Consider the following 11,202-nt stretch of genomic DNA (forward strand, 5'->3'; position numbering starts at 1 on the left):
AATTATGGAATCACCCTGTAAATTTTCATCCCCCAAATTAACACCTGCATCAAATCAGATCTGCTCATTGACATTGGCCCTATGCCATGACATTGACCCTATGTGTCTTTTTGCAAGGAATGTTTTTGCAGTTTTTGCTCTATGGCAAGATGCATTATCAGCTTGAAAAATGATTTCATCATCCCCAAACATCCTTTCAATTGTCCAAAATATCAACATAAACTTGTGCATTTATTGATGATGTAATGACAGCCATCTCCCCAGTGCCTTTACCTGACATGCAGCCCCATATCATCAATGACTGTGGAAATTTACATGTTCTCTTCAGGCAGTCATCTTTATAAATCTCATTGGAAAGGCACCAAACAAAAGTTCCAGCATCATCACCTTGCCCAATGCAGATTCGAGATTCATCACTGAATATGACTTTCATCCAGTCATCCACAGTCCACAATTGCTTTTCCTTAGCCCATTGTAACCTTGTTTTTTTCTGTTTAGGTGTTAATGATGCCTTTCGTTTAGCTTTTCTGTATGTAAATCCCATTTCCTTTAGGCGGTTTCTTACAGTTCGGTCACAGACATTGACTCCAGTTTCCTCCCATTCGTTCCTCATTTGATTTGTTGTACATTTTTCGATTTTTGAGACATATTGCTTTAAGTCTTCTGTCTTGACGCTTTGATGTCTTCCTTGGTCTACCAGTATGTTTGCCTTTAACAACCTTCCCATGTTGTTTGTATTTGGTCCAGAGTTTAGACACAGCTGACTGTGAACAACCAACATCTTTTGCAACATTGCGTGATGATTTACTCTCTTAAGAGTTTGATAATCCTCTCCTTTGTTTCAATTGACATCTCTCGTGTTGGAGCCATGATTCATGTCAGTCCACTTGGTGCAACAGCTCTCCAAGGTGTGTTCACTCCTTTTTAGATGCAGACTAACAAGCAGATCTGATATGATGCAGGTGTTAGTTTTGGGGATGAAAATTTACAGGGTGATTCCATAATTTTTTCCTCAGAATTGAGTGATTCCATATTTTTTCCTCTGCTTGGTCTAAAAAAGTAACCGTTACTGACTGCCACAATCTTTTTTTCTTGATTTCTTATAGTGTTTCTTAAAGCCAGAAAGTTGCCATTTGAAATGACTTTAGTTTTGTGTCATGTCTGTGATCTGCTTTTTTTCTACAAAATTAAACAACTGAATGAACATCCTCCGAGGCCGGTGATTCCATAATTTTTGCCAGGGGTTGTACTCTAGTTTAATATGAGGTAAGAAATACACTAAAGTCCTGTTCCCATTGTCATGGATTTGCATCCTGGAAAATCACAATTTGAAGTCCTGTCCTTACCTGGACAAACGTAGAAGGTCCGGGAGGATGTTCGTCATTGTGCCGTGGTGTTACACCAACTGTGGCGTGATTTTCAAGATGTGTGGAAAAGTTTTAGATTCTCCGTCACAAGCTTTGACATACAACCCCAATTCCATTGAAGTTGGGATGTTGTGTAAAATGTAAGTAAAAGCAGAATACAATGACTTGCAAATCCTCTTCAACTTATATTCAATTGATTACACCACAAAGACAAGATATTTAATGTTCAAACTGATAAACTTTGTTTTTGTGCAAATATTTGGTCATTTTTAAATGGATGCCTGCAACACGTTTCAAAAAAGCTGGAACAGTGGTATATTTACCACTGTGTTACATCACCTTTCCTTCTAACAACACTCAATAAGTGTTTGGGAACTGAGGAGACTAATTGTTGAAGCTTTATAGGTGGAATTCTTTCCCATTCTTGCTTGATGTATGACTTCAGTTGTTCAACAGTCTGGGGTGTCCGTCGTCGTATTTTGTTCTTTATAATGCGCCACACATTTTTAATGTGCGACAGGTCTGGACTGCAGGCAGGCCAGTCTAGTACTCGCACTCTTTTACTACGAAGCCACGCTGTTGTAACACGTGCAGAATGTGGCTTGGCATTGTCTTGCTGAAATAAGCAGGGATGTCCCTGAAAAAGATGTAGCTTGGATGGCAGCATGTGTTGCTCCAAAACCTGGATGTACCTTTCAGCACTGATGGTGCATTACACATGTGTGTAAGTTGCCCATGCCATGGGCACTAACACACCCCCATACCATCACAGATGCTGGCTTTTCAACTTTGCGCTGGTAACAATCTGGATGGTCTTTTTCCACGTTTGTTCGGAGGACACGACGTCCATGATTTCCAAAAACAATTTGAAATGTGGACTCATCAGACCACAGTACACTTTTCCACTTTGCGTGTGTCCAGTTCAAATGAGCTCGGGCCCAGAGAAGGTGGCGGTGTTTCTGGATGTTGTTGATGTATGGCTTTTGCTTTGCATGGTAGAGTTTTAACTTACACTTGGAGATGTAGCGACGAACTGTGTTACCTGACAATGGTTTTCTGAAGTGTTCCTGAGCCCACGCGGTAAGATCCTTTACATAATGATGTCGGTTTTTAATGCAGTGCGCCTGAGGGATCAAAGGTCACGGGCATTCAGTGTTGGTTTTCGGCCTTGCCGCTTATGTGTAGAAAGTTCTCCAGATTCTCTGAATCTTCTGATTATATTATGGACTGTAGATACTGGAATCCCTAAATTCTTTGCAATTGAACATTAAGAAACATTGTTCTTAAACTGTTGGACTATTTTTTTCACACAGTTGTTCACAAAGTGGTGATCCTCACCCCATCTTTGCTTTTGAATGGCTGAGCTTTTGGGGATGCTCCTTTTATATCCGATCATGACACTCACCTGTTTCCAGTTAACCTGTTTACCTGTGGAATGTTCCAAACAGGTGTTCTTTGAGCATTCATCAACTTTCCCAGTCTTATGTTGCCCTCTCACAGCTTTTTTGAAATGTGTTGCAGGCATCCATTTAAAAATGACCAAATATTTGCACAAAAACAAAGTTTATCAGTTTGAACATTAAATATCTTGTTTTTGTGGTGTATTCATTTCAGTATAGGTTGAAGAGGATTTGCAGATCATTGTATTCTGTTTTTATTTACATTTCACACAATGTCCCAACTTCATTGTAATTGGGGTTGTACTTTAATCCCTCCCATTACCATGGGGTCCATAGCATTGTTGTACATGCCATGATGGCACCGGGAGGTTTTTACAAAACCACCATTGTTATACTGCATTTATATTACGAGTGTGCTTACATTTGCTTTTGTACACATTAGATGGTACAAGTCCAGCCTCTGCCAGAGTTTCACGGTTATAGACATAGACCTTCTGGCATGCATCGATGTCAGGAGAGTGTGACTTCAGGTATCAAAGTTAAAAATTCCCTTTTTGCAACCTTACTCAATCAAGCCTCAAAGTGCTGTATGCAAGTTTAACAATAGTGAGAAATTCTTTTTCAGGGAGAAAAGTTTGGGAAAATATCGACGACAATCAAGGCAGCTGTTCCAAGAATTCTAAAAATTTACCAAACACTCAAAATAGTAACAAAATAACACTATGGACCAACTGTTTCAATTCTCTGTAGATTTTATATAACAGCTGAGTGGATCCTTGTCATTTGATTGGTGCTTTGTATGTCACGTGACGAGTTATGTGTTGCGTTGCATTTAGCGTGGAAATTTGGTTCCATTTAGTGTTCAAATTTGGTTCCACACATTTTTTTTCCATTGCACACTGCGAACACTGCCCACTCCTAGTGGGGGCAGCATTTAACCAAACATGGCAGAGTTTGTTTTGCTGACAGACAATGATTTGAAGACACTAATTGATAGTGCTAATTCTTCTAACACAAAAAAAACAATCCACTATGCCGTAAGCCATCTGGAGGCATGAAGAGCTGTTAGGATGAAGAGGATGAAGTTTGGATGAAAAGCTGAACAAATTTGTGACACGATTTTTCACTGGAGTGAGGAAAGCAGACCGTACACAAAGTCAGTGCACAGTGTCATGGACTACATTTTTGCAAGTTGACTGAGAACAATTTTGGTCTCCTATTTAAAGTTCATGTTGTTCAGTTGATGTACCGGTGACGCACACCAAAATGTAAGTCCCTTTTCTGTTGTTTATAAATTAATATAAAATGACAAGGATCTATTTTTGCCGTTATATAAAATAAATGTGTTTTTTTTTTATTTTTCAATGGCCGCCTCGTTGAATGGTACGTTCCATCTTTCATTTCATGAAATATTCGTACCATTGAACTCATAAACATTCATTATTTGTATAATAATAAACCCTAAGCCAATCTTAGAAGGTAGAGCCAGTCAGTTTGTTTAGTGCAGACGTTGCACACAGTAAATAGTACCTATGTTAATTCACAACATTGTAAGTAATCAAACAATACAAGAATGCTTTAACAACTATACGACAGAATTTTAAGGTTTGGGGAAAAACAGTTCTGAGTTTATTCAATGTTCCCCTGTAGGTGTCCTGCTGACATCTATACATTTCATGTTCAGTAATTTGTGGGGAAAAAAGGAGTTCTCTTATATAACGCAGCTTTCAAAGGTGAGTAAAACACCTGACGGTGTGACTGCTACCAATGTTTCAACATGTCAAAAGTTGTAAAAAATTAATAAACAAACAATAAAAGCGAATTTGTTTATGCACATGTTACCTGTTCATGTGTGTCAGGGTCTGGTCAAAAGAATGCTCTCCAATCCGCTTGTTTCCCGAGAGGTCACGACCCCCGCTGCCCGTGTAGGTGAACTCATCTCCCCGGTCCTACGGGAGGTCATAGTAGTGATCAGCACACCGAAGCGTGCCTACGCCACTTCACTCATTTCCATACATGTAAACTACCTATGACAATAAATGCTGTTCACAACCCACCACTTCATCCTCAAAGCCCCCTGCCAGAACGAGCGAGTAAGCGCCATCGTTACTGCGCCCGTGGATACCGCCGACATGCGGCCGATGAACACCTGCCTCGCTCACCTGAAGGGATAAAAGCAAACAAAAACAGGAAAATTACTTGATGATCCGTGAAAGCTAGGTGAAAATAAGACACGAGAGACTTCGCAGATCTGTATTTTCTTCTCTTACTCACTGTCAGAGGACACATACTTATTTTGAGATGCACTGTACAAAGAGCTAACCTGCACTCTGAATTTCCACGTGGCTCCCACAGGAACACCAGGTATTGGCCCATAGTGGTTTGAAGGAACAATCGTGCACTCCTTAGTGCGCCCCACACAGGCCATACCCTGCAATTACACCAACAAATAAGACAAGAATTGGTGCTTTGTGCATGGAATAAGACATATTTGAGTTTTAGGCATCCTAAAAGTTAGATTAAAATGCAGTACCTCCAAACATGCACCCTAGTTATTATACACATACATGCTATCATATCTGAGCATAATTATTTATCACAAATATGCACCCCAATTAGCACATATGAGTCAAGGTATTTGTGTCACTGCAATATAGTACACACATTCTGAATATAAAGTATCATAAAGCATTGTCTTGTAATGTTTTTAAGAGGAAAAAAATATACCCATTAATATGCAAATATATGCACCACATAGCCTAAGAACTAATCGGATCATTTACGGCAGCAGCGTTCACCCACCCTGCTCCTGGACAGAACCGACTCCATATGTCCAAATCTCCCAGGTGTGCCCCACCCATCAGGAGCTAGATTAACACCAGACTTGACTAAACAGCAAGTCCCGTCTAGGACCAGGGTTTGTGATGTATGGTATAAGCATCAAGAGTCTGTCATGTACTGATCTGTGAGTTTATCTTATTTGTAAGAGAAATCATGCTATTAATATCAAAAATATCATGACTCAAACAAAACTTAAAATACAATCAGCTCATCTACTCCCCAGGTGGTACAGATGGTGTAAGTACTTATGCTTTCACTTTGCACTCATCAATATGTAAAAAAAAACAAAAAACATTTGCACAATACAAATGCAAATTGTAATCAGTTCATCTGCTCCCCACGGGGTACCTATGATGTGAGTATCAAGAATTTGTGAATTATTGTGCTCACACTCCCACAGGCCTACACACACACAAACACATACACACATACAAAACAGCAGAGTGGGGCACATAAAGAAATACTTATCATGAGAGGAAATGCCTTAGCTATGTGAATGTGCCACTGGATCACATTTAAAAGCACTGTCATTGATAAGGAGGTTAATTTTAAGAAAAGTTTATAATTAGGACAAAACCATGCCAGAGTACAGTCAGAAAAGACAGCCAGACAAAACACAAAGACAATCAGAAGGAAACAAACACACACACACATGCACAACTGCAAGTTTTAGAAAACACTATAAAACTGTGATAATGTGAATCAAGTAAACGCCGTGTGACTCATAGTACTTAAAATATGCGCCCAAACACACAAGCTTGACTGTTTTCAATTAGTCTACAGAGAAAGAGAGCGTACTGGTAAAGAAAGGAATCATTTTCCATTGGCTGTTCCAGGAAAGTGGCTAAGTCATGCTTAATGGCATTGTTCAAATTACAACATGGAGCAGAGTCGGAGGGGGGGGTCACAGGAAAAAAAAAAAGATTATCCAAAATGAAGAGAAGATTTAGATTAAAAAATGTGTGTTAAATTTCAACATAAATCCACTTTCTTCCTTTGTCTCATGTTGTGCTTCAGCAAATCAATTCAGATTACGCATTGCCAAGGTCAGAAGAATAAAAACAAGCCGTATTACTTTGTCACTGTATATAGGCCCCCTGGCCCATCTTCTGAATTCTTAGATGAATTTGGTGTATTCATCTCTAACTTGTCAACTCGTGCAGATAACATTCTGATCATTGGTGACTTTAACATTCATATAAATAAGCCTTCTGGATCTGTTCCTAAATGTTTCAAATCTGCAGTGATTAAACCATTACTTAAGAAACCTAATCTTGACCCTAGTGTATTGAAAAATTATTGGCCAATATCAAATCTATCATTTTGCTCTAAAATTCTGGAAAAAGTGGTGTCACGGCAGCTCGTAGACTATCTTACTGAGAATAATCTCTTTGAGCCACTGCAGTCTGTTTTTAGAAAATATCATTCCACAGAGACGGCTCTCACTAACGTGGTGAATGATCTTCTGCTTACAATGGATTCGGACGCCACTACGGTTCTGGTGCTGTTAGATCTCAGTGCTGCATTTGATACAGTGGATCATCATATTCTACTTGACAATGTGGTGGAAAATCATTTTGAGATTACTGGGCGTGCCCTTGCATTGCTGACATCATACTTGACCACTCGTTCTCACTGTGTTTTGTACAGTAACACTACCACTAACCGTAGTGACACGAAATTTGGGGTTCCACAGGGATCTGTCTTAGGCCCCCTGCTTTTCTCCCTTTATATAGCACCCCTTGGGCACATATTGCGGCGTTTTGGATTACCTTTCACTGCTATGCTGATGATACTCAGTTATACATGCCGATAACTGCTGGTAATCTCGTTCATATAAAATCCTTACAAGATTGCCTTGCAGCAGTGAGAAGCTGGATGTCTAGAAACTTCCTACTTTTAAACTCTGATAAGACTGAAATGATGGTTCTTGGTCCAGTGAGACATCGGCATCAATTTGACCAGTCAACGCTCAGCCTAGGCTCGTGTGTCATACATCACACTGACAAAGTGAGGAACCTTGGGGTAATTTTTGAAAATGGAAACCTTGGGGTAATTTTTGATCCTACGCTGTCCTTTGGCCTCTACATTAGAAATATTATGAGGACTGCTTTCTTCCACCTGAGAAATATAGTGAAGATTCGTCCCATCCTGTCTATGGCTGATGCTGAGACCCTGATCCATGCGTTTATCTCTTCTAGATTGGACTACTGCAATGTTCTATTATCTGGTTTACCACAGTCTAGTATTAGGGGTCTCCAATTGGTTCAAAATGCTGCAGCCAGACTTTTGACACGAAGCAGAAAGTTCGACCACATTACACCCATTTTGGCATCCCTTCACTGGCTTCCTGTCCCAGTGAGATCAGATTTTAAGGTTCTGCTACTAGTCTATAAAATTGTTCACGGACTGGCACCTCCCTATCTAGCTGACCTAATTAAACCTTACGTACCAACCCGGGCTTTGCGTTCTCAGGGTGCAGGACTACTTTGTATCCCTAGGGTGAATAAGAAGTCTGCAAGTCCCAGAGCTTTCTCTTATCGTGCCCCTATTTTAACGATTTAAAGACATGTGGGTTAGGTGAGATGGAAACTTTATAATTGTTCAGGTCTCCCTTGTAAAAGAGATCTTGATCTCAATGAGACTAACCTGGTTAAATAAAGGTTAAATTAAAATTAAAAATAATTCATAGAATAATTAGATTTATACAGGCTATTTAAATCCTATGTTATTATTACTCCTAAATATTTTATTGATTTTGCATCCCACTTTAATTTTTAATTACTCCTAATCTTGCTATTTCTTGTGTAATTTAGGCAAAATACCTGATCTGAGTCAGGGTTGTAAAAAAAACAAAAAAAAAAAACAAACAAACAAAAAAAAACCCAGCAATTTAAAACAATATATAGTTGAACTGTATATAGAAAAACTTTATAACCTGTGTTATCTTTATTCATTAAATGTTTTTTGGCTCCAGAAGAAATTTATTTGTGGAAGATGGGACAAAAATGGCTCTTCTGAGAGTAAAGATTGCAGACCCCTGGCTTAGATACTGTGGATGTAACAATAATTAAATGTCTAAAATAGGAGAGGTTTATAGTTTTAGTTTTCTTAATTGCCAGCGTGTGAACACACTTAGTTATGCGGCAGACTTTGCACGTAATGATGCCCAAGGCACACAACTGCAAGTGGGTGATTAAATTCATTTTACCCTGTCTACGTCCAAACTTGCTATCAATTGTGCAACAGATCATCGTAAATCACCCACAAAGCTGTCTCCACCCCAACACGCAAAAGTTAGGCTTTCCCATTCAATTTAGTACTTGTTATCTGGGATCTTAGTAAATCAGGCAGATGGAGATCTATAAACCATGCAGAAACAATCCGTAATACAATCAATCAATCAATCAATCAATTTTTTTTTTATATAGCGCCAAATCACAACAAACAGTTGCCCCAAGGCGCTTTATATTGTAAGGCAAGGCCATACAATAATGATGTAAAACCCCAACGGTCAAAACGACCCCCTGTGAGCAAGCACTTGGCTACAGTGGGAAGGAAAAACTCCCTTTTAACAGGAAGAAACCTCCAGCAGAACCAGGCTCAGGGAGGGGCAGTCTTCTGCTGGGACTGGTTGGGGCTGAGGGAGAGAACCAGGAAAAATCCATTCCAATCCATCCAATCCATTTAAAACTTCACTGTCAATCCACTCATGGTCTGTCTGTGGGTGGACTCACCTTTCCCCAGTCCCTTTGACTCTCAGTTGTTGCTGAAGGCATCTTGGCTTTCTTCTTGCTGGCCTTGAGCTTCTCTCCGGCCTTAACCACCTCGCTGGTGTCATTCTTACAGGTTGGACAATACCTGACAAAACAGAAGGAAATCAACTGTTGCTGATACAGAAAAGTGACGGCAACAACAAAAGTAAAAATATTTAAGAATATTTAAATATTTTAAGTTCTAAAATTCAGCAGTTGGCTGTGCTGTAACATTTGGCTCCTCCAAAGTCCAGACCGCAGCTACAATCTCTGCTTTTGAGGGTATTTAAAATTTTGATTTGTTCAATAAATTAAAATCAGCACCCATAAAACCTTTCCCAAAAAACTGTCTTAATTTTAACCTTTCCAGAGATATGCCAGGACTTTAACAATTAATTCAGCAAGGAATTCAATCAGTATACATGTAAATATAAATATATATACAGTAGTGTTCAGAATAATAGTAGCGCTATGTGACTAAAAAGATTAATCCAGCTTTTGAGTATATTTCTTATTGTTACATGGGAAACAAGGCACCAGTAGATTCAGCAGATTGTCACATATCCAACAAGATCAAGCATTCGTGATATGCACACTCTTAAGGCTATGAAATTGGGCTATTAGTAAAAAAAGTAGAAAAGGGGGTGTTCGCAATAATAGTAGTGTGGCATTCAGTCAGTGAGTTCGTCAATTTTGTGGAACAAACAGGTGTGAATCAGGTGTCCCCTATTTAAGGATGAAGCCAGCACCTGTTGATCATGCTTTTCTCTTTGAAAGCCTGAGGAAACTGGGACGTTCAAGACATTGTTCAGAAGAACAGCGTAGTTTGATTAAAAAGTTGATTGGAGAGGGGAAAACTTATACGCAGGTGCAAAAAATTACAATGATCTCCAATGCTTTAAAATGGACAAAAAAACCAGAGACGCATGGAAGAAAATGGAAACCAACCATCAAAATGGATAAAAGAATAACTAGAATGGCAAAGGCTCACCCAATGATCAGCTCCAGGATGATCAAAGACAGTCTGGAGTTACCTGTAAATGCTGTGACAGTTAGAAGACACCTGTGTGAAGCTAATTTATTTGCAAGAATCCCCCGCAAAGTCCCTCTGTTAAATAAAAGACGTGCAGAAGAGGTTACAATTTGCCAAGAACACATCAACTGGCCTAAGAGAAATGGAGGAATATTTTGTGGACTGATGAGAGTAAAACTGTTGTTTTTGGGTCCAAGGGCTGCAGACAGTTTGTGAGACGACCCCCAAACTCTGAATTCAAGCCACAGTTCACAGTGAAGACAGTGAAGCATGGTGGTGCAAGCATCATGATATGGGCATGTTTCTCCTACTATGGTGTTGGGCCTATATATCGCATACCAGGTATCATGGATCAGTTTGGATATGTCAAAATACTTGAAGAGGTCATGTTGCCTTATGCTGAAGAGGACATGCCCTTGAAATGTTTCAACAAGACAATGACCCCAAGCACACTAGTAAACCAGCAAAATCTTGGTTCCAAACCAACAAAATTAATGCCTCGCAGATGTGAAGAAATCATGAAAAACTGTGGTTATACAACTAAATACTAGTTTAGTGATTCACAGGATTGCTAAAAAAGCAAGTTTGAACATAATAATTTTGAGTTTGTAGCATCAACAGCAGATGCTACTATTATTGTGAACACCCCCTTTTCTACCTTTATTTTTTTTTTTTTTTTACTAATAGCCCAATTTCATAGCCTCAAGAGTGTGCATATCATGAATGCTTGGTCTTGTTGGATTTGTGAAAATCTACTGTATCTACTGGTACCTTGTTTCCCATGTAACAATAAGAAATATACTCAA

At 39.2% G+C, this 11,202-nt stretch overlaps 1 protein-coding gene across 1 annotated transcript in view; it reads right to left on the reverse strand.

Moving 5' to 3' along the window:
* Positions 1-11,202, reverse strand: part of LOC117529204 (E3 ubiquitin-protein ligase UHRF2-like) — a 99,533-nt gene that overhangs the window by 12,106 nt on the left and 76,225 nt on the right. Inside the window, exons 7-10 of the mRNA XM_034191919.1 lie at positions 9,346-9,469; positions 5,091-5,198; positions 4,825-4,929; positions 4,610-4,716 (exon numbers count right to left, since the gene is read on the reverse strand). Coding sequence (XP_034047810.1) covers positions 4,610-4,716; positions 4,825-4,929; positions 5,091-5,198; positions 9,346-9,469 — 444 coding nt within the window. The remainder of the gene's footprint in view (positions 1-4,609; positions 4,717-4,824; positions 4,930-5,090; positions 5,199-9,345; positions 9,470-11,202) is intronic.

Source organism: Thalassophryne amazonica, chromosome 17 (assembly GCF_902500255.1).
Source record: "Thalassophryne amazonica chromosome 17, fThaAma1.1, whole genome shotgun sequence".
Classification (NCBI taxonomy): Eukaryota; Metazoa; Chordata; class Actinopteri; order Batrachoidiformes; family Batrachoididae; genus Thalassophryne; species Thalassophryne amazonica.